General features: G+C 46.0%; 1 protein-coding gene across 3 annotated transcripts in view; it reads left to right on the forward strand.

The window, feature by feature from the left end:
• The window catches only part of UBXN8 (UBX domain protein 8), a 132,945-nt gene that overhangs the window by 105,230 nt on the left and 3,762 nt on the right, over nucleotides 1–23,953 (forward strand). Inside the window, exon 8 of one of the 3 annotated variants that reach the window (XM_030194493.1) lies at nucleotides 21,146–21,272. The exons of the other annotated variants lie outside the window; for them this stretch is intronic. Coding sequence (XP_030050353.1) covers nucleotides 21,146–21,178 — 33 coding nt within the window. The 3' untranslated portion in view covers nucleotides 21,179–21,272. The remainder of the gene's footprint in view (nucleotides 1–21,145; nucleotides 21,273–23,953) is intronic. 3 annotated transcript variants of the gene reach the window in all.

The raw sequence follows: 23,953 nt of genomic DNA on the forward strand, positions 1-23,953 counted from the left end.
AAAAAAAAGCAAGCAAACCTATGAGCTGCTGCATCCATGTTGTCATTCTTTATTGTTGGTCCATCTGTAACAAGTCTAAAGCTGTTTCAATTGGATAGGCAGTGCCTTAAAACTTGGAGGACAAAAGATTTTTTTTTTTTTTTACTTATTGGACAGCTTTTTAATTTATTTGAAAGCATCCCATATGTAGATATAAATATCATGAAATAACAATTGAATATCACTAAAACAGCTTTAAAAATTATTATAGCTGGTAGAAACAGCAATTTTAAACTCTGTATTTTGTACTAATTTTTCTACAAGAAAAACTAAATACATACTATTTCAATCAAGTTAAATTGAACGAAATTGAATCGAAAAACCAATTTTTTTAAAAGAATCGAATTGTACCGAATCGAAACATTTTTGACTGAATCGGACAGCACTAGAGTCTACTGTAAAGTGTTCTTCTCCAAGGAGAAGTAGGCTTCTCTCATTTCACAAGTAGGTGATGCCAATCCGCGTTGCACGATCCGTCTTTTGCCATAGTAAAAAAGAGAGAGCTTTGTGGACCGCGAGACACGCTCCACCGCACATGCGCAAGTGCTGTCTCACCCATTGCACAAATACGGTCTCCTCAGTTCTCTTATCTCCACGTGAGGAGAAGGTGTGTTTCTTTGTCCTCACTCACCAGGTTTTTTGAGAGCTGTTAGTGCCTTTCAGTCTTTTTTCTATTTGTGGCTTCTTTAATTGGGCCTTACAAACCCATCCTTTATTTTTCCTTAGCTTTATTTTGCTCGGGTTTGTTTTTTTTATTTTCTGTTGTCATTGGGCTGTTTTTAGGCCCCAACTTTGGTCGGGTCCTTCCGTTTCTTGTTCTTGTGCCTTGCCCCTTTTTCAGGCACCATCAAATCGTTTAATTAAGCCAACTAAGTTTCTTTGTAATAAACAGCAGATGAATCCATTAACTGATGGCTTGTATCCAGGGTTGCCAGGTGGAAAATTTTTTTCCCACCCAATCCCGCACAAGAAACAGCCCAAAACCCGCCCAAACACAAACCCCGCCCCTGACACCCCCCCCCCCCGCGTCATCACCCCCGCCCCCGCCGTCATCAACCCCGCCGTCACCGGCCCCGCCCCCGCCGTCGCCGGCCCCGCCTCCCACGTCATCGGCCCCGCCCAAAACGTCACTAACCCCGCCCCCCGCGGCCGAAAAAAAACCCGCCCTGAAGCCCAAAAACCAGCCCAAAAAACCGCAACCCGCCGCGGGCAAAAATTTCCCGCGGCGGGTCGCGGAAAACCGCCCAATTGGGCGGTAAAACTGCCCACCTGGCAACACTGCTTGTATCCGCCTACCAGCAGGTGGAGATAGAGAACACTGAAAGCACATGGTGTTCTAGGACTACCCAACCCCCTCTGCCTTCAGTATGACTCTATCTCCCAGCAGGTGTGGATGTCGCTTCTCAGCTCCTGGATTTCTGCCTGTGGTGGCTCCTGTGCTTTGCCAGCAGAGCAGGGGGTGTTGTGACTGGTGGTGCCCACTTTATATTTAAATCTTTTTATTGGCAGCAATAATAGAAAATACACGTACAATGTTGCAACAAGAGAACATGAACAAAACAACCAACAATTGTCATTTCAGTAATTGTCAATTTCCCCCCCCTCCCCCCAATCCACCTCCCTCTCCCCTCCCCCCCCCCCCCCCCCCCCCCCCTTAGACCCTCTTCTTAAATACACCAGAATTTGGGAAGTATATTACTAAAGGGTCACAGAATACAGAAAGAATATGCAACTGTCACAACACATCAAACTGCTATTGTCCATCCTCTTATACCCCCTGTAACCCTCCTCCCCCCTCATTCCCCTTACCCCCCCCCCCCTTTGCGTGCCCTCTAAGCTTGACCACCCTAAACCATGTGTAAATTTCCCAGCAGTTCCAAAAGAGCCTACAACTACGAAAGCCTTACTCATTGTGAACTTGGATGTACCTCTATTAAGATCTTCCAAAACGGAGTCTATTCTGGCAGAGTGCCTTGACTCTAATAGCCCTCCACCATGATTAAAGGGGCCTACTAGTAGCCCTATTCCCCTCCTATCCCCAGCTGCTAATAAATGTTCCCGCTCCCTAAATCCAAACACTCCCAGGCAAATTTACATGACTGCCATGGGGGACTAAGAAATGTAATAGAATAATATTAATAAAAAAAAATTAAAATAACACCTCATTCAGAGCTTATTAAATATTAAGCTACGAGCTTTAGGTGACAGCGATTGTATATAGGGTTCCCAGACAGCCAGGAATGCTTTCCGCCTCTTGTGGGAAGACCCCACTCCCCTGCGTTCCAATAATAGGAGTTCATGTAATTTATTCCTCCAATGCCAGAAATCTGGTGGAGACTCACTCGTCCAGGCACCCATAATGAGCTTCTTCCCAACCATACTTGCCTTGCGGATAAGCTGCTGGGCCCCCTGGTGGTGCCCACTTTAAAGGCATACTTGGTTTTCCCTGTCCCTGCCTTACCCCATTCCCCCTCCTCCCGGAGTTCCTCTGTGGCTGCCTGCCTCTAACTTTCCTCACAGTAAAAAAAAAAAACAGAGAGAGGCTTTCTCCTGAGCTCCTGGTTCGGTGCAGCTTGACCGCAGCTCGTTTGACTCGGTCTCCTGAGGTGAGAGTGGTGCCCAGCTCCTCTGGGGAGGTTCCCGCTGACCGCGCTCTGTGCGAGGTAAGTGTGCCATTTTGTTTTCTGTATTTGATGGCTGCTGAAGGGGTTAAGCGCTGCTCCCACTGTGGGAAATGCAAATCAGCAGCGAGGCTTTGCAGCCCATGCTGCCTAGATGCTAATGCTGGCACGAGCATGGCGGGCGGTGATTCTTCCTGTCCACCGGAGTTGGCACTGGCTGCCATCTTGGAGGCACTGTGTGACGACCCTCGCAGTTGCGGAGGGGTCTGAGTGCAGGGGGACGCCTCGTTTCAAGGTTTCTAGAGGAGCTTTTGCCTCCGCTTCCCCCAATGTGGGGGCGGATGTACAGGGTGAGTTTTTCTCCCCTGAATTTGTGCTGCTGATGCAAAAGGCTTTTATGTTAAAAAGAGCACTGCCTGAGGCTCCTGACAATTCCTGTCGGTCTGGGTTGCCTCCAGTTCTTTATACCCAGCGTCTGCTGGAGACTTTATTTCTTCCCCAGAGCTTTTGGCTAACGCTAAGCGTAGACGAGTGAATACCCCGTCTGAGGGGGACTTTTCACTCTGTTCTCCCCCGTGGTCTAGTTTTGGGGAGACTGAGGGGTCTGGCAGGCCCTCACAGACTGATGATCCAGACGAGGGTGGCTGCTTGCCACAGCAGTTGGATGACCCTAAAGCGGTTCGGATTTTCCACCGCGACGAGCTGCTAGCTCTCATTTCTGATGCCTTACAGGCCCTTTGTATTGAAGATCCTGACGAGGGCGCTGCCTCTTCTATTAATCCTCGGATGGCTAGTACTAAGAAGCCTTCTTGGGCTTTTCCCGTGCATGCTTCCATCCAAGAGCTTATTTCAGCTCAATGGTCTGACCCTGAGGGTCCCTTGAAGGTTGCCAGGGCTATGTGTCACCTTTACCCCCTGAGGTTAAGTCAGTTGACCCTCTTTGGGATGCCTAAAGTGGATGCTTTAGTCACGGCTGTGACTAAAAAGACTACTCTCCAGGTGGAGGGAGGGGTCGCTTTGAAAAATATGCAGGAACGGCAGCTGGAATCCGCACTGAAGCGGTCCTTTGATATCTCGGGCCTTTCCTTACGAGCGGCTATTTGCAGTTCATATGCAGCCCGGGCCTGCCTTTCCTGGTTGCAGCAGATGGTTGAGCAGCCCGCCGATGGAGCGGGCTCCCTCGCTGAGGTTGGCCTGCGCATGGAGTCTGCCCTGTCTTTTTTGGCTGATGCCCTTTATGATCTGGTCAGAAATTCGGCTAAGAAGATGTCGGTGGCGGTTGCTGCCCGCCGCCTTCTTTGGCTCTGGCATTGGGCAGCTGACATGGCCTCTAAACAAAGGCTGGTGAGGTTACCCTTTTGGGGCCTTCTTTTATTTGGGGAGGATTTGGAGAAGATTGTTAAGGACCTAGGGGACTCTAACGGTTGCCTGAAGATAGGCCGAAGCCTTCTTCCAAGTCCTTCTTTTCCCTCCTCTTCCAAGCCACATTTTCGCAAAGCTCGCAGGTATCGCCTGGGGTACTCTGCGGGGTTTGGTCAACGTACCCGTTTCCAGCAGAGGAACTCCTTTTGTTCGGACAAATGCACGGCGGAGTCCGGGCAACGTCCAGGAGTTCAGGGGCGTCCTCCACAATGATGGGGCGCTGGTCCACTCGTCGGTTCCCACAGTAGGGGGTCGTCTCTCCCTCTTTTTTGAGGAGTGGACCAAAATTACTTCGGATCAGTGGATCCTAGACCTGATCAGAGAAGGTTATCGGCTAGAATTTGCCGTCCCAGTAGGAGACGCGTTTTTGGAGTCCCGATGTGGCACTGCTGTCAAGTGGGCAGCAGTATACGAGACCTTGCAGGTGTTGCTGAAGCTCAGAGCGGTGGTTCTGGTTCCTCCCGCCGAGCGCGGCTGTGGTCGCTACTCCATCTATTTTGTGGTGCCTCGAAAAGGCGGGTCATTCAGACCTATCCTCGACTTACGCAGAGTCAACGAGGCCTTAGGAGTGCGACACTTCCGCATGGAAACCCTGCGCTCCGTCATTGTGGGGGTACAGCCAGGAGAGTTTCTCACATCTCTGGACCTCAAGGAAGCGTACTTGCATATTCCCATCTGGCTGCCGCATCAGCGGTTTCTCCGGTTTGAGGTATTGAGCCAACATTTCCAGTTTCGCGCCTTGCCTTTCGGCCTGGCGACTGCCCCTCAGACTTTTTCTGCCTTTCTCAGGTGAGAGGGTATCAGAGTTCACCTTTATCTCGACAACTGGCTCATCAGAGCGGATTTGGCAGACGAGAGTTGACTTGCCACAGCCAGAGTTGTTACAGTTCTTCAGACTCTGGGCTGGGTAGTCAATATGCCCAAAAGTCACCTGACCCCCTCTCAGTCTCTCGAGTATTTGGGGGTCCGGTTCGACATGGCTTCGGGGTTCGTTTTTCTTCCTGACAGCAGGTGGCTCAAGCTTCAGAATCAGGTCCGCCTGCTCCTGTGGATGCCTCGCCCTTGAGCTTGGGACTTTGTTCAGCTCCTGGGATCGATGACGGCCACCATAGAGGTGGTTCCCTGGGCGAGAGCTTACATGAGACCGCTGCAGCTTGATCTGCTTCAGCAATGGTCTCCAATTTCCCAGGAATACCAACGCAGACTACAGTGGCTTCCTGCGGCCCAGTGCAGTATGGATTGGTGGCTTTCCGACAGCAGGTTGCGGCAGGTGATGCCACTGGCTCTTCCTTTTTGGTGTCTGGTGATAACGGATGCCAGCCTTTCGGGCTGAGGAGCTCAATGCCGTGGACGCTATGCTCAGGGTCTGTGGTCCACCTCGGAAGTGGAATGGGCCATCAATCGCTTGGAACTGAGAGCGATATTTCAGGCTCTTCTGGCCTTCCACAGGACGCTGAAGTGTCTTCCTCTCCGAGTTCTGTCAGACAGCACAACAGCAGTGGCCTACATCAGTCACCAGGGCGGCACTCAGTGCAGGGCCCTGGCTGCGGAGGCATCTCAGATCTGCGACTGGGCCGAGCGCCACCTAGAGCTGCTGTCCGTGGCTCACATAGCCGGTCAGAGCAACATGCAAGCTGATTTCCTCAGCAGACATCAAATCGACCCAGCGGAATGGGAACTGGCAGACAAAGTTTTTCTTCAGATTTGTGCCAAATGGGGGACTCCAGGCTTGGATCTCATGGCATCAAGCGTAAATGCCAAAGTCCCTCGCTTTTTCAGCAGAAGGAGAGATCCTCGCTCGACGGGGTTGGATGCTCTGGCTCAACCTTGGCCCTCGGGCCTCCTGTATGTGTTCCCTCCTTGGCCCTTCATAGGGCGAGTTCTACTTCGGATTCGTCTGCACTGAGGATTGGTGATTCTTATGGCCCCGGATTGGCCAAGATGTCCGTGGTAAGCGGATCTCCAGCACATGCTGGTGGACGTGCCTCTTCCTTTGCCTCGGGTTCCGAACCTGTTAGTTCAGGGTCCGGTGACTATGGAAGATCATTGCCGCTCTGGTCTTATGGCCTGGCTCTTGAGAGGGCGCAATTGAGGGACAAGGGCTATTCTAATAAGGTTATTGTCACACTTTTGCAGGCTTGCACGTGGTCTACCTCTGCGACTTATGCTCGGATCTGGCGCACTTTTGAGGCATGGTGTACGCCAAAGTCTATCTCGCCGACTCTCTTGCTCTTGCTGGATTCTTTTGCAGGACGGTCTACAAAAGGGCCTGGCCTACAATTCCCTTTGAGTTCAAGTGGCAGCGTTGGCCTGCTTCTGGGGGAAAGTCTCCATATTGTCCCTTGCTGCTCATCCAGATATTCTCCGTTTTCTCATAGGGGCGCTTCATCTCCGTCCTCCTTTGCGGTCGTCTTGTCCGGCTTGGAACCTGTGGCTCGTGTTGAAGGTGCTCCAGCGATCTCCGTTTGAGCCTCTTAAATGGGCTTCTGAGAAGGATGTGACTCTTAAGACAGTTTTTTTTAGTGGCAATGACGTTGGCTAGAAGAGTGTCAGAGCTTCAGGCTCTTTTCTTGTCGGGATCCTTTTCTGCAGTTCTCGGAATCTGGAGTAATGGTTCGTACGGTGCCTACTTTTCTGCCTAAGGTGCTTTCAGCTTTTCACCTCAACCAGCCCATCTTTCTTCCTTCCTTCTCTAAGGAGGCGTTTACGGACTCCTTTGGGCAATTGCGCCTTTTGGATGTCCGCAGGGTTCTGTGGCAGTATCTGCAGATGTCAAATGAGTTTAGGAATTCTGATCATTTATCTGTTCTTTTGGCAGGTCCCCGACGGGGGTTTCCGGCATCTAAGGCCACTATAGCCCGATGGCTTAAGGAACTTATTTTTCTGCTTATCTGCTTTCAGGGCGGTCGCTGCCTGAAGCATTTAAAGCACACTCTATGAGGGCAATGTCTTCTTCGTGGGCTGAAACGGGTGTTTTTTCTCTTCAGGAGATCTGTTGTGCGGCTACCTGGGCTTCTCAGCGCTCTTTCGTGCGGCATTACAGGCTGGATGTGGCAGCGCGGCAGGATGTGCGTTTTGGAGCGCACGTGCTTGCTCGCGGAGTTGCCTGTTCCCACCCTACTTAGGGAGTGCTTTGGTACATCCCATCAGTTAATGGATTCATCTGCTGTTGATGACAAGGAAGGGAAAATTAGGTTCTTACCTTGATAATTTTCTTTCCTTTAGTCACAGAAGATGAATCCATGATCCCTCCCTGTCTGACTTTAGTTTTTGTACAGATGTTGCATACAGACATCGTGCCTCATCAGGAGTACTTGAAGACAAGCTATCAGAGTTTCTACATGCTGTTTTTATTGCGGGCGGTTGATAACGTCCCTCCTTTGTTTGGTTATTGCCCCGGTGCTGGGGCGTTTGTTCTCTGTGAGGAAAGTTTGTTATATTGCCTTTTTTATTCACTCTGCTTTGGAAATTTCATATACTGAAGGCAGAGGGGGTTGAGCATCCTAGAACACCATGTGCTTTCAGTGTTTTCTATCTCCACCTGCTGGTAGGCGGATACAACCCATCAGTTAATGGATTCATCTGCTGTGACTAAAGGAAAGAAAATTATCAAGGTAAGAACCTAATTTTCTCTTTTCCATCCATGTCCACGAAGATTCCCAGTGGCTTCAAGTGCTGTACCCAGTACAATCGGACTGTCTCGGGAAAGGACACTCATTCTTGGTGTCTGCAGTGTCTTGGACCCCACCATAGCCCTGCTGTGTTCTCTGTCTTTGTATGAAGAAGAGGACCCAGGTTTCCTGAGAGGCTCAATGAGAGAGGATTTTTGGAGCCAAGTCCAGTTCCTCGACTTTGGCATTCAGGTCGGAGGCATCGGCATTGATGCCGAGCATCGCACTGGTATCTGGAGAGTCTGTAAGCATGGCTGCTTCAAGACCCTTAGACACTGGGAGCAGTGAGGCATTGAGTAGGTCTCCACCTGTCTTGAGGCCTCCTGCTGTGCAGGCCCCCCCCCCAGGACTGTCCATTTTCAGACCTGACCCCGAAGCAATGTGAGGATTAGATGTCATCCTCGTCGGCACCAAGGAGCCTTGGTGACACACTTCGGGTGAAAGCCAAAAAGCATCGTCATCAGTCACTCTCAACACATGGTGCTGGGAGTTCCAGGGCATCGAAGGATTCAGCACCTGAGAAGCGTCAGCGCCGGGAAGATCACTGTCCCTCCATACAGGTGCCGATGCACCTGTCTCCAAGCAGCCGAGATCCTGCTCTCGCATCGACCCCGGCAGTTCTGCAGCCTGCACCTCAACTGGCACCCTAGCTTTTCCCAGTGTCAGCCCTCGATGAGCACATCCGGGCCTTTCTTCCAGAGCTGCTGGATGGCCTCATGCAGTGGTGTGCATGTCGACTGCCACCCAAGCCTGCACCCCCCCCTTGACGTCTGTGGAAGAAACTGCCAGAGTCAAGACAGGAGCCGACTTCTCAACGCCACTCTCAGGGAGATGGTTCCTCGGCATCGAGTCAGGTTCAGTCTTGGCAATCCCATAGGGAGATACTGTCTGACACCAAGGAGGTGCGCTCATGGTCTTCAGAGGAGGATCCCAGATACTTCTCAGATGAGTCTTATGGGATCCCCTCTGAACCCTCCCCTCCACCTGAAAGGAGACGGTCTCCACCAGAGAGCCTTTCATTTCGATCTTTTGTTAAGGAAATGGCTGATGCCATTCTGTTTTCTTTGGAAGTGGAGGATGAGCCCAGGGCCAAGAAGCTTCTGGACTACACATCTCCTCCAAAAGTGGCTGTTATTGCCCCTCTCCACAAGGTACTCAAGGAAGTCCTTGTCAGGAAGTGGGAGTCCCTTCTTTCGGTCTCTGTCATGCCCAAGAAGATTGACACCCAGTGAACCTGGTTTTGTTAGGCCTCAGTTGCCTCATGATTCCATGGAGGTGCAGTCTGGTGTCAAAAGAGCCAGGAATACTAGGGACTATGCCTCGGCGCCCCCAGGCAGAGAAGCTAGAACCCTGAATTCTTCTGGGAGGAAGATGTACCAGGCTTCAATGCTCATCTCCCATATACAATCCTACCAGCTATTCATGAGCATCTACTTGCAAAACTCGGTACAACAGTTGTCGTACTTGGTGAATTTTCTCCCTCTGGAGCAGGCCGAGCCTTTTCGCCAGTTGGTCAAGCAGCAATAGGCATGTCAAAGTTCTTGGCCAGGGGCACTTACAACACTTTTTATGTGGTACCCAGGATCTCTACTCAAAATATAGCAATGCGCAGACTCTCAAGGCTCATGTTTCTGACTTGGAACGCTGTGTTCAGCAGCAGTTGGCAGATGCTCCTTGCTGGAGAACCTTTTTTGGAAAGAAGATTGATGAGGTCACTGACCAAATCAAGAAGTTACTAATACAATCTCATCGCTCTCCTGCCGGACACCTTCTGCATCCACCTCCTCAGCTAGGAAGGTTTTTGGCAAGCCAAAGAGTGGTCCCTATACTATTCTAGGCATAGGTAAACTCTTTCAGCTCGCCAGCCTACTCAGGCTCAGCCCCAGCGAGCTCGTTCACGTCAACAGCATGTGCCTAAGGCCCCTGCTGCTCCCCAGTCAAAGCAAAGGACGAGCTTTTGACTGGCTCCAGCAGAGCACAGCCACAGTAAAAGTGTCCAGCCCTGGATGACTTGCCAGTTGAGGGGGGGGGGGGGGGGGAGGCTAAACGTTTTTCACCAAAGATGGCGTCTTATAATCTCCGACTGGTGGGCTATTTAGTAGTATTCAAATATTCCGACTTGGATGTGCCCTTAATTGGCATCTCAAACATCCAAATTGCCCACCGAGAGCTCATTCATTCAGCTCTCAGCACAGGCATAGGAACTCTCCACCCTTCTAAAGGCCTATGCGGTCAAACCCGTTCCACCAGGGGAAGGAAGGGCAGGGATTCTATTCCTGGTACTTCCATGTTCAGAGGAAGACAGGGGGGATGCGTCCCACCCTAGACCTAAGGGTCCTGAACAGATTTCTAGTCCGAGAAAAGTTCAGGATGGTTTCCCTGGGCACCATTCTCCCAATGATACAGAAGAACGATTGGCTATGCTCTCTGGATTTAAAGGATGCATATACTTGCATCCTCATACTTCCAGCCCACTGGAAGTATCTTCGATTTCGACTGGGAATGCATCACTACCAGTACCGCGTGTTCCTTTTTGGCCTCGCATCAGCTCCCAGGGTCTTCATGAAATGTCTAGCAGTAGTTGTAGCATCGTTAAGCAGACCGGGAGTCCATGTGTTCCTATATCTTGACGATTGGCTGGTGAAGAGTACCTCAAAAGACGGTGCTCGGGAGTCCATGCGAATGACTATTCAAGTACTAGAGCTACTAGGGTTCGTTTTAAACTACCCTGTCCCATGTACATCCTGTCCAGCCATTGGAGTTCATAGGAGCCCTGCTCAATACACAGAGCGTTCGAGCCTACCTCCTGGAGATGAAAGTGGAATATCTTGTCTCACTGGCCTCCAAGGTTCATGCCTCTCAGCATACTCCTCCTTCAATTCGACATGTCCAGTGCATTCGACATGGTAAACCATAACATACTACTAAGACTCCTAGACTACTTCGGTATTGGTGGAAACATACTTAGTTGGATCAAGGGTTTCCTAACCACTAGAACGTACCAAGTGAAATCAAACTCAAACATTTCATCACCGTGGAAAGGCGACTGCGGAGTACCTCAAGGATCACCACAATCACCGACCCTCTTCAACCTAATGACGACACCACTAGTCAAGTCCTTATCCAACCATGGCCTCAACCCATTCATCTATGCAGACAATGTCACAATATATATACCATACAAAAATGACCTGGCAGAAATCACCAACGAAATCAAACTCAGCCTAAACATTATGGACTCATGGGTAAACACATTTCAACTAAAACTCAATACAGATAAAACACACTGCCTCATCCTCTCATCCTAACACAACACGAACAAACCCACTAATATAAACACCACAGACTACACCCTCCCTATCGCAGACAGCCTGAAAATCCTCGGTGTTACTATCAACCGTAACCTTACACTTCAGAGCCAAGTTAAATCTACAACTAAGAAAATGTTCAACTCAATGTGGAAACTCAAACGCATGAAATCTTTCTTCCCAAGGGAAACATTTTGCAGCCTGATACAATCAGTGGTACTAAGCCATGCAGATTGCTGCAATGGAATCTATGCAGGATGCAAAGAACAACTCATAAAGAAACTTCAGACCACTCAAAATACAGCAGACAGGCTTATATTTGGAAAACCACGATTCGAAAGCGCTAAACCCCTCAGAGAAAAACTACACTGGCTACCAATCAAAGAACGTATCGCTTTCAAAATCTGCACCTTGGTCCATAAAATGATCTACGGTGAAGCCCCGGGATACATGACAGACCTCATAGACCTACCAAGAAGAAACACAATCAGATCAACACGAACATACCTAAACCTTCACTACCTAAGCTGTAAAGGACTGAAATACAAATCAAACCTATGCATCCAGCTTCTCCTACATAAGCACACAACTATGGAACGCACTACCAAAAGCCGTGAAAACAATGTATGACCACCTGAACTTCCGGAAATTATTAAAAACCAACCTGTTCAAAAAGGCATACCCAACCGACCCAACCTAAGTGCCTAAACCTCGCAACACAACAAAACAAAACCAAAGCTCGTAATAGACTCTACACAACTCTTCCTCCCTACGATTCCCCAATGTGTCTATAACACATGAACCTTATTCGTCCACAACAACTCTCTGTATTTGTTTCACTACCGGAAATGGTGATCGCCTCTAAGGTATTATGTAAGCCACATTGAGCCTGCAAATAGGTGGGAAAATGTGGGATACAAATGTAACAAATAATAATAAATAATAATAAAATAATAGATGAACTGTGCTACAGGAGTGGCTTGCCACTTCAGTAGATGTTGTGCATTTCCCCAGTGTTTGGTTCCTTGTGAAATAAGGAACCAAACACTGTGTAATAGAGAAAAGACTGCCTCTCCTAGGTTGTGATCTCTTTTCTCATTCTCAGATACAGTTGTGGAAGATCAGGCAGGAGATCAGCAATTAGTTGATTGTTTTAAGAGGCTTTTTCAGAGTGCTTAGAATGGTTATCTTTTTCATCAGTGCTGGCTAAATTCCCAGAGGGCATGGCAGACTGCATCTCTTAATACCTACTAATGTTTGCTTGCGGTTGGCTGGTTGGCTGGCATTTCAGTACTTTCAGAGCCTGTAAGGGCTGACTGCTCTTGGGCTTAATTTAGAGCTGTTTCAATAGGTTATTCTGGCATTTGTGATGTTCCTGGTTTCTCTTGAAAGGATTTACAAGAATGGTAGATGAAGATAAAGCCAAAGCTTTGCCAGAATTGCAGAATTTCACCAGAAGGTAAAGATAGTGATAACCAGTTATGAACAAAATGGCACCTGGAAGGTAATTTTATTACAGGCATCCTAATTTGTTTGACAAGTGCACATAAGTTATAAAAGGGAACATATGTACATTTAACTCCCTGTCTCCCCGCTCCCATGAGAAATCTCCTGCATAAAGTTACACTTATTCTGAAGTAGCAAAACTTTCCCAATTTATTTCCTGTGCATATGCCCATTTTATAAAATGCATGCAAAAGTCCAAACCCAGCACTAGGAGCACCTCCAGCCATGTCGGTCATCTTGAGCAAACTCCCAAAAATCAATTAAAAGAACAGCAAAGGTGAAAACGAAATAGTCCTGCACCTTCTTCCTTGTACAAATTCTATGATGAATGAACTACATAAACAGGATCTATGGAAACAATTTATTGCAGCAGTGAAGGACCACCTGCAAAACTCTTATTGGGGCAATTGTATAAACTAAACAGTAGCATTTACACATGAGTTATGTGCATAAATGTTTAGAACCTTAGCATATAGGTACATACATAGGTGTATATGCCTTAGCACTACGTTGCAAATGCCCACTTAATTTACATGGTGCATATTTGCAAGGGGGGGCATAGAATCATGACGGCAGATAAAGGTCACATGACTCATCCAGTCTGCCCATCCTCTGTAACCCCTAATTCTTCCTGTTCCTAAGCGATCCCACATGCTTATCCCATGCCTTTTTAAATTCTGGAACAGTCCTCGACTCCACCACCTCCACCGGGAGGCCATTCCACGCCTTCACCACCCTTTCTGTGAAATAATATTTCCTTAGGTTACTCCTAAGTCTATTCCCTCTTAACTTTGTCATATGCCCCCCTCATTCCAGAGCTCTCCTTCATTTGAAAAAGGCTCTCTTCCTGTACATAAATGCCTTTGAGATATTTAAACATTTCTATCATGTCTTCTCTCTTCCAGCGTATACATGTTGAGGTTCATAAGCCTGTCCCTATAATTTTTGCATTCAAGACCGCTTACTAATTTCATAGCCACCCTCTGGACCAACCCCATCCTGTTTATATCTTTCCGTAGGTGCAGTCTCCAGAACTGCACGCAGTACTCCAAATGAGGCCTCACCAGAGACTTATACAACTGCACTATCACCTCCTTTTTCCTGCTGGTCATGCCTCTCTTTATGCACCCAAGCATCCTTCTGGCTTTGGCCGTCGCTTTTTCTACCTGTTTGAAAGCTTTAAGGTCGTCAGACACAATCACCCCCAAGTCCCGCTCTTCCTTCGCACACTGAAGCACTACACCTTCTATACTGTATCGTTCCCTTGGATTTTTGTGACCCAAGTGCATGACCCTGCATTTTTTGGGATTAAACCTTAGTTGCCAAATATCGGTCCATTCCTCTAGCTTCTCTAGGTCCTTCTTCATGTCACTCACACCCTCCAGCGTGTCCACCCTGTTGCAGAGTTTAGTATCATCCGCAAAGAGACAAACCTTACCAGACAGCCCTTCCGCAATATCACTACTACTACTTATCATTTCTATAGCGCTACTAGACGTACGCAGCGCTGTACACTTGAACATGAAGAGACAGTCCCTGCTCGACAGAGCTTACAATCTAATTAGGACAGACAAACAGGACAAACAAGAGAAGGGAATATTAAAGTGAGGATGATAAAATAAGGGTTCTGAACAAGGGTTAGGAGTTAAAAGCAGCATAAAAAAGGTGGGCTTTTAGCTTAGATTTGAAGACGGTCAGAGATGGAGCTTGACGTACCGGCTCAGGAAGTCTATTCCAGGCATATGGTGCAGCAAGATAAAAGGAACGGAGTCTGAAGTTAGCAGTGGGGGAGAAGGGTGCAGATAAGAGAGATTTACCCAGTGAACGGAGTTCCCGGGGAGGAATGTAGGGAGAGATGAGAGTGGAGAGGTACTGAGGAGCTGCAGAGGGAATGCACTTATAGGTCAATAAGAGGAGTTTGAACTGTATGCGGAAACGGATAGGAAGCCAGTTAAGTGACTTGAGGAGAGGGCTAATATGAGCATAACGACACTGGTGGAATATTAGTCGTGCAGTAGAATTTTGAACAGATTGAAGAGGAGAGAGATGGCTAAGTAGAAGACCTGTGAGAAGCAAGTTGCAATAGTCTAAGCGAGAAGTGATAAGAGCGTGGATGAGGGTTCTGGTAGTGTGCTCAGAAAGGAAAGGGCAAATTTTGCTGATATTATAGAGAAAGAAACGACAGGTTTTAGCAGTCTGTTGAATATGTGCAGAGAAGGAGAGGGAGGATAGTGTCTACAAATGAGTTTGTTTTGAATGTACCATGACAGGAATAAACCTCATACATCAGTCATGATATACCACTGTGCTACCTTGGAGAAGGGAGGTCTTCTAAAAGGAGAGCAACGAGAGGGGTTTCTATCCAGTCTTTTGCATTGAGTGTCACATGTATGATTATCTTCCAGTTGGTGAGAGGTCATATGTGTGTGCTTGATGCAAAGAGCCCCTAGCTCTCAGAGAATGAGTCTGTTCTCTTGAGTCTTGATGCAGACTTGGAGGAGTGGCAATCAGGAGCTGGACTCACAAAGACGTTAAAGAGAGCCGGTCCTTGAACCGATCCCTGCGGTACTCCACTGACGACATCCTTTTCTTCAGAGCTAGCTCCATTTACCATCACCCTCTGTCTCCTACCATTCAACCAATTTTTTACCCAATCAGTTACTGTAGGTCCCACACCGAGGGCACTCAATTTATTTATCAGTCACCTGTGCAGAACCGTGTCAAAGGCTTTGCTGAAATCCAAGAATACCACATCAAGTGCCCCTCCCTCATCCAACTGTTTGGTCACCCAGTCGAAGACAGTCAGATTCGTCTGACACGACCTGCCACTAGTGAAGCCATACTGGCTCGGGACCCGCATTCCATGTAGTTCAAGGAATGTCACAATCCTCCTCTTTAGAAGCATTTCCATTAGCTTACTCACCACCGAGGTCAGACTGACAGGCATACACAGGGATAGATCATGGACAGTACATAGGGAGGGCTCCAACTTATCTGAATAACTTACAGAGTACTGAGAGTAACCTCTGAACCTGTCGCACTTAGGGGCCCTTTTACAGAGCAGCGGTAAGCACAACACGGACTTACCACACGCTAATTTGGAACTACTGCTGGCCGAACGCAGGCACCGGCAGTAGTTCCAGCCCCGGTGTGCACCATTTGCTATGCTACAGGAAAATAGCTAGCTATTTTCCAGCGCGGTGCTAACCTAGTGGTAATCAGGCAGCACCATGCACTACCCAGTTACCACCAGGTTAGCATGGCAGTCCTTAATGCCACCTCAGTGGGTGGCATTAAGTGCTCCCCCTCACATGGCCATGCGGTAAGAAAAATCTTACCGCATGGCCATAGCATTTTCTGACCTTTTTACCCACTGTGGTAAAAAGGGCCGCAGCACATGGTAAAAACAGCCCCCGCTTCTAGCACAGGGCCCTTTTTACCACAGCTTGATAAAAGGACCCCATAGATGCTTACACCTACCTGTTAAGCACGTTAATACCTACCTAGATAGTATCCTATATAGCAAAGTAGGTGACTTACATTCCTTTATAGAACAGGCTTCTAACAACGTGCTTGCCTGGTGTGTAATTGTAGGCAATAGGTTATAGACTTGTCCCAATATACTTCCAGCTGTACAGCAAAGAATAATAGAAAAAGCAGCTGGCAATGATAATATTTATTCAGAGATCTTATTTAGTGTTATCTAACTGGTGTTTATCGTTTAGTCAAATCTACTAGACTGCTTTATCTGGCTCATAGGTTAAACAACAAACCCAGATACCAAGAGGATAGACAACTAATAAAAATTAACACATCTTCGTCCCCAACCAAACCCTACCAATTGATCCAACTGGGTTATATAAATGCTAGATCAGTAGTTAACAAAGCAGGGACAATAACAGACTGGATCACAACAACCTAGATCTTTTATTCATAAGTGAAACCTGGATTTATGACCTTAAAGACCCCATAATCTTAGATCTATGCCCCCCCACGCTACAGTATTACCCACTGGACAAGGAATGGGAAAAGAGGAGGAGGGATAGCTATAATCTACAAATCCCACTTCATCATTACAGCGATAACCAAATCCATACTTCCCCAACTTGAAATTGTCTCAGTTAGAATCAATGATCTAACACTTCATGACCACCTAAACGTAGTGCTGTTTTATAGGCCACCAGGTAACTGGCAGGATTGCCAAACACACTTCATGGATTTTATATCGAACACATGTGTTTCTATCTCCAATCTCCTTATAGTGGGGGATATCAACCTTCATCTTGAGGATTTGAACTCACGAAACGTGTGTGAATGCAGGGATCTTTTCCAACTGTAGGAACGTCATTGGCCAAACATGCAGCCAACTCACACTAAAGGAAACACACTAGACATCATTACATACAAATTCTCCTCAGACCTAAATTTTGTGCTAACAGATATAAAGTGGACAGCAATACCATGGTCCGACCACTACAAAGCAAACCTTTCCCTTCAATGGCGTATAAAAGATCTACACCACAAACAAGAACGATTAACTTATACCACGAGAGGTAAAATAGACCCATTAACATTCTGGCAACAATTCTATAATAACGAATGGACATCATCAACGGATTCATAACAATTTCTTCAAGAATGGGACAATAGATGCAGAAGCATATTATACAACATAGCACTTCTTCAAACCAGAACCTCACATAGAAAGAACTCAATACCTTGGTTCAGTGAAGAACTGAAAAAACTAAAAACACAAGTTAGAAGGTTAGAACGAGCATGGAACAAAAGGACAGACGACAAAAGAATGTAACATCTTCCAATTGATAATTGTAAGCCACATTGAACCGAAACTTGTTTTTAGATAATATGGGATACAAGAACGAATAAATAAATAAAATGAACTTGGGGAAAATCCACTGTTTATTTCTAGGATAAGTGGCATAAAATGTATTGCACTGTTTTGGGATCTTGCCAGGTTCTTGTAACCTGGATTGGCCAAAAATGTTAGAAAAAGTGGTTATTCACGTAATCAAGCACTACTCAGCAAAAACACATCACTAAATATTGAGAATTAAACTTATCTGAGTAGTTCAGCGTTCGTGTGATGCATGGCTCCACCCCAGTTGTATAGCTCAAAACTAAAGTTGGAATTAAACAGCGCTGGCCTTATAGAATACTGCAAGGCTGAATGCATCCCTAGGGACATGAGGATCCAGAAAGTACTGCAGATTTTCAAGGATGATGAGCAGTTTATCAACAGATGGAACATAATTCTGAATAAATGCTCCCTTGATTTGATGCTTTAGATTATAGAAAAAAATAAGATGCTACTTGAGGCTGAGAAGACATCTTTGGACGCTGACCTCAACAGTTGAAGGAGAAGTGTTCCTTATCTGATTTTGAGAAACAGCATGATAAATTAAAAGAATCTCTGAGCCAATTTCGAGAAACCATTAGGAAGGTTAAATTGAAGACATTTGAGAGAGATGCGAAGGACTATGCTGAGAATCGTGTCTATCCATGGATGAGTAAGGACTCGGGGGCCAGCGGGACTGTAAGCACCTGCAGGGGTTCCTTTGAAGGCATTTTGGGTGACAGTTCTTCCTCCGGCAATGATCAGAATGATTTTTAGAAGAATGACAATGCAGAGGATGAGGAAGAAGTTCCCGCAGAAGAAGAGGGGGGAACACTGCCCCCCCCCCCCGCCCACAGACCTGGTCCCAAAGACAGTTCCAACAGTTCCAGCAGTGATGAACTTGTCCTCTCTTGAGTTGACTTCAGCTGACAACAGCTTACTTACAAAGGGGTTGTCATTTGTGCCATTGTCAAGATTTGATTTATTCCCGTTCCATATTGACCTGGAAAGGTTCATTCACCAATTGCAGTTAAAGATTTATTTTTCTTCTAGAGATGTTTACTATGATGGATCTCACATCCAGTCCCATTCCACTTGGACCCTATAGTGAAAATTTTTAAGGAAGTGCTCTTATGGGAGGTTGGAGGATTCACCAACTCTCAGAGTTGGAGCGGGGACAATTTGACAAGTGAAGAATGAGGGTTCCTAAAGAAGTTCCAATTAGAAGATAAGGTTGTCATCAAAAAGGCCAACAAAGGTGAAGCAGTGGTGTTTCTTGACAAGGAGATGTATGTAGCGGAAGTTTTGTCTCAGCTATCGGCAGTAAACATCTATAAATAACTGTCGTGTGATCCAACAGAGGAGTTACAGGAAGAGATAAAAGTCCTGTCTTCAGAAGCCCTGGAGCAAGGTTTTTAAACCAAAAAAGAATGGCGGTTTCTCAATTCTCAACATCCACAGACTCCAGTATTATATATTTTACCTAAATTACATAAAAGCCTTGATAAACCACTGGGTGGTCCTATTTTGTCCCTGCATGGGTCTTTATTGGAACCTCTTTCTATTTTTGTTGACCACTTTTTAAAACTTTTTGTTCTCTTGTCCCCGTCCTTTGTGAAAGACACCACACATTTCCTGCAGATATTGGATGGAATTACAATCGATAAGGACCATTTTTATGGTTACGTTGGATATAAAATCTCTATATACCTCCATCCCAAAGGAACAGGCCTTGGAAGTAGTGAAAACAGTTCTTGATTCTCGCCAGAGACCTATGGATGTCCCCACTGAATTTTTGTTAGAATTAACAGAATTAGCTTTGAGTAAAAACTTTTTTTTGTTTCAAAATGATTTTTACATGCAAATTTCAGGGGTAGTGATGGGGACGTCTTTTGCCCCCTCAATTGCAAACTTGTTCATGGCTAATTTTGAAAATACATGGCTCATCGATTCCCCTTTCAATGATTCCATCCTTTTGTGGAAACGGTTTATAGATTATATTTTCCTGTTGTGGAGAGGGGAGTTACTTCAGCTCAACACATTTGTAAATTGGCTGAATACTCGAAATCCAGCCATACAATTCACCCATGAAGCTTCTGACAGAAGCATTCATTTTTTGGATGTCATGATTAATGTCAGTAATGGGGCATTTTATACTCATGTTTTCCCGAACCTGACTGATAGGAATTCCCTATTGCAATATAAGAGTTGCCATCCCCAGTCTTTGAAGAACAATTTACCATATTCGCAGTTTTTGCGTTACCGGAGGATCTGTAATGACATGAGTGACTTCAAGCAACAGGCCAAGGAACTGGCTGAGTCTCTCAAACAGCGTGGTTGAAGAGATCATACACTAGGGCCCGTTACAATAATAGGGATTTACTACTTTCTGAGAGATGTCCTTCATTAGAGGATCCTTGTGAAACTTTCATCTTACGCTACAAGATGGGAGGGGAAGAGGTAGTTAAGATTATCCACAAGGATTGGAACATCATTCAGTCTCACAGTCTATTTAAAGATTCCTGCTTGCCTTTTCCAGGGATCAGAACTTAAAAGAAATATTGTGTCCAGAAGATGTGGTCAAATGGTTCCCTACTGAGTCAGGTGGTTACTTGAAATGTGGTGCCTGTACATATTGTGCAATGACACGTGAATGCACCGAATTCATCAATCCTGTTGATGGTAAAGTGTACAAGCTGAAACATAGCACCATGTGCAAGTCTGATCAAGTGGTGTATATTGTGCAATGTCCTTGTGGAAAATTTTACATTGGTAAAAGAGAAGGAAAGTTATCCACTCGTTTGAGTGAACACAAATCTCGTGTGACTAATAACAAACCTAGGAGCTCCTTTGGTCACCCACTGCAGGGAATTACATCATGTGTTTGAGTCACTCCGGTGCTGGGTGACCACATCAGGAGAGGAGATCGTAATAGAAGACTGCTGCAATTGGAACAACATTGGATTTTTCATTTATAGTCTTTGGAACCCTATGGGTTGAATTCTACTGTGCATTGGGCTGTGTTTTTCTAATCTGGATGTCCTTTGAACTGGAGGCTGAGGTTTCAGATGCGATGATTTTTTTTGTATATATTTATGTTGTTTTGTATATACATTTTTTGTGGATATAAATTTTGATATATACATTTTTTGGCACTAATTTAGTGATTATGCGCGATGTTTGCTGATGATGTTTTTTGTGCTGATTAGGTAATCCAGGTTGGCAGGTCTTTTTAAACATGGCCGCCGTGTTGTTCCCGTTTTTTTGCTTGTGATCAACAGGGGAGCAACTACTCTCCAGCAGGCTAGAGTTAGTCCACAATGCTCTGCTTTTTGTTTTTCAGGTTTTGTGTTCATGTCTTTTTTTTTTTAATCTTTTTAAATATTTTTATTAACATTTTCAGAAAAATACATAAACCCAGATTACAGCATTATCATATTTTCAACAAAGATACACATCTGCAATAGTACCTGTCTCCCCCCCTCTCCCCCTCCAAACCACTCAGGTACACCTAAACCTTACACAACTCTAGAAGTGCCCCTTCTTACACCTAGGACATTGATAGACCCCGCCATTCCAAATAGGGAGCCCATGTTTTAAGGAACCTCACCCTTCCTCCTCGCATTAAGGCCGTGAGTTTATCCATTAAACAGCAATAATCCACCTTCGCTAGCACCTGATCCATTGTGTTCATGTCTTTTAATGCTTGCTTTCTCTATCTAGCAGTATCAGTGCTACCACCAGTGGGTTTCCTGATGAAGCTAACGCGAAACAGGTCCGTCGGGACCATATTGTTTTGAGCTATACAGCTGGGGTGGAGCCATGCCTCACACGAACACTGCACTACTCAGTTAAGTTTAATTTTCAACATTTAGTGATGTATTTTTGCCGAGTAGTGTTTGATTACGTGAATAATCATTTTGCTAACATTTTTGAGGTTTTTGGTCCATGATTACTTTTTCGCTGCAGGCAAAAAAGAGCTGCAGAAAGAGCGGTGTGTTGTAATATATATTGCCACAGTAGTATGAGATTTTTTTCCTCCTTTAAATGAGTGTTATATATATGCATAACACATGTATGCTTCAGCGATCCTATCACAGTGTCTAATGTATGTATTAAGAAACACATCAATAAATGCATAAAGGCAGTTATCTTAGAAGCCCTACCCGCAATTTAATTGTGCATTAAATCAGCATTTAGATGTTTAAATCTCAAATTGTGAATACATACATATGACAAGGCAGCACGGTCTGGGCGTATTTTGGGTGGTGTAACTATAGTGGTGCTAAAAAATACACATGCATTCACCATTCAAAAGGGTAATACACATTTTGCCCTCTGAGATCAACATTGGGATTTACAGCTGCTCCCAGTGACATCTATGTTAATCAGACGTACTTGTTTTGAACAGCTCTATACTGCAGGGATTAGGGGGTTGTTGCCCCCTCAATCATCTAGAGCAGTGACTGCAGAATCATTCTAGGAGAGATGATGGTGGAATCATCATGTTTGCTGAGGTTTTCACCAAATATCAAGAGGAGATATGAATGTTAATTAGGGGGAGATGGAAGATTGAAGGTTTACCAAACATATCTAGCACCTTGGCATGAGCCCGGTGCAGACTGCCTAGTTTATAAAACCACAGTATGTTTTTCTGCAGTGGATTGAAACAATTCAGACAAATGCCATATGTGATATGGCTTAAACATGCTTGTTCTGAAATTGAAATTGGATAAAAGGGATAGATCAAAATATATTTTCCTAACTACTAGGAACAAAATGTTGAAAGTACAATATTATAACATACAGGTATATTTATTAAAAGGCATTAAATACTTGCTGGTTGATATTCATAAGAACATAAGAACAGCCATACTGGGTCAGACCAATGACCCATCTAGCCCAGTATCCCGTTTTCAACAGTGGCCAATTCAGGTCACAAGTACCTGGCACAAGCCCAAATAGTATAAGGAAAAAGGGGGGGGGGGGGGGGGGGGGGGGAGAAACAAAGAGTCATACTTGTCGAGTAGCCTAGTGGTTAGTGTAGTGGACTTTGATCTTGAGTTCGATTCCCACTGCAGCTCCTTGTGACTCTGGGCAAGTCACTTAACCCCTCCATTGCCCCTGGTACAAAATAAGTACCTGAATATATGTAAACTTCTTTGAATGTAGTTGCAAAAACCTCAGAAAGGCGGTATATCAAGTCCCATTTCCCTCCCAAAAATATAAATATCAAACAATGCAAAAAAGGGAGTAGAGCTAAAGTGGCAGAAAAAATAAACAAACAACTTCTAAAAGGAAAAAAAAAAGCCTGGAGGCATCAGATAAAATTAAGAATGAGCTATTGGATCTCTTATAGCCCAAAGTTATTTGAAATACAAACTCCTTTCAATTTCATCAATCACTTGCCTCCAGAGCTTTAAACTAAATCATCATTGTGTTTCAGCATATAAAACTTGTGAAAAGGCAAAATACAAAGTAGCCATCAACAATTATGCACATGCTGACCATAAATTTGTAACATAATACATATACTGCCGTGTGCCCACACTACCTCGGTGGTAGCGTCAATTTGGCGCATGCTATTCACGCCCTACTGCAGCTTAGTAAAAAGGCCCCTCAGTGCTGCTTGGCTGGCTGCTGAAGTTGCTGAATTTGCTGGGTGAGGAAAGAAATAAGGAATATTTGCAAGCTAACTTCTGGAAGTTGAAACAAGGGAAACACGTAACCACCTTCCTCTTTCTTGGAAAGTAAACATGGCAGCCAGTGGTGACTGTTGTTCAGATGCAATAGTATAATCCTATCACCAAATAGAATCCTTAAGAAAATGATAAAAAGACTTCCTGCAGCTCTAGTATCTCTCTGACTTGTGGTGCCAGGTTCTTGAGGCCTGGATTGGCCACTGTTGGAGACAGGATGCTGAGCTTCATAGACCCTTGGTCTTTTCCCAGTATGGCAGTGCTTACCGTATTTTTTGGACTATAAGACACACTTTTTTCCCCCCAAATTTGGGAGGAAAATGGGGGGTGCGTCTTATAGTCCGAAGGTAGATTTGGCTGGCTGGAAGGCCGCCCGCCCTCCGAGTTCGGGATCGCCATCAGGGTTACCTCCTCCCCCCCCCCCCCCCCCCGGCCCTGTCACCACTTCTCCCTACTCACGCGATCTTCCCTGGTGGTCTAGTGACGTTGGGGCAGGAAAGTGCCCCCTCTTTCTCGCCCAGCGCGCTGCTCTCCATCCTCCTGTATGCAGCCTGACGGTCTCGGCGAGATTCAAAATGGCCACCAAAACTTCAATTCTCGGCGGCCATTTTGAATCTCGCCGAGACCGTCAGGCAGCAATGCATACAGGAGGATGGAGAGCAGTGCGCTGGGAAGGAAAGAGGGGGCTCTTTCCTGCCCCAACGGCACTAGACCACCAGGGAAGATCGCGTGAGTAAGGGGAGAAGTGGTGACAGGGCCGGGGGGGGGGGGGGGAGGAGGTAACCCTGACGGCGATCCCGAACTCGGAGGGAAGGATTCGGACAAGACGCAC

Source organism: Microcaecilia unicolor, chromosome 2, assembly GCF_901765095.1.
Source record: "Microcaecilia unicolor chromosome 2, aMicUni1.1, whole genome shotgun sequence".
Classification (NCBI taxonomy): Eukaryota; Metazoa; Chordata; class Amphibia; order Gymnophiona; family Siphonopidae; genus Microcaecilia; species Microcaecilia unicolor.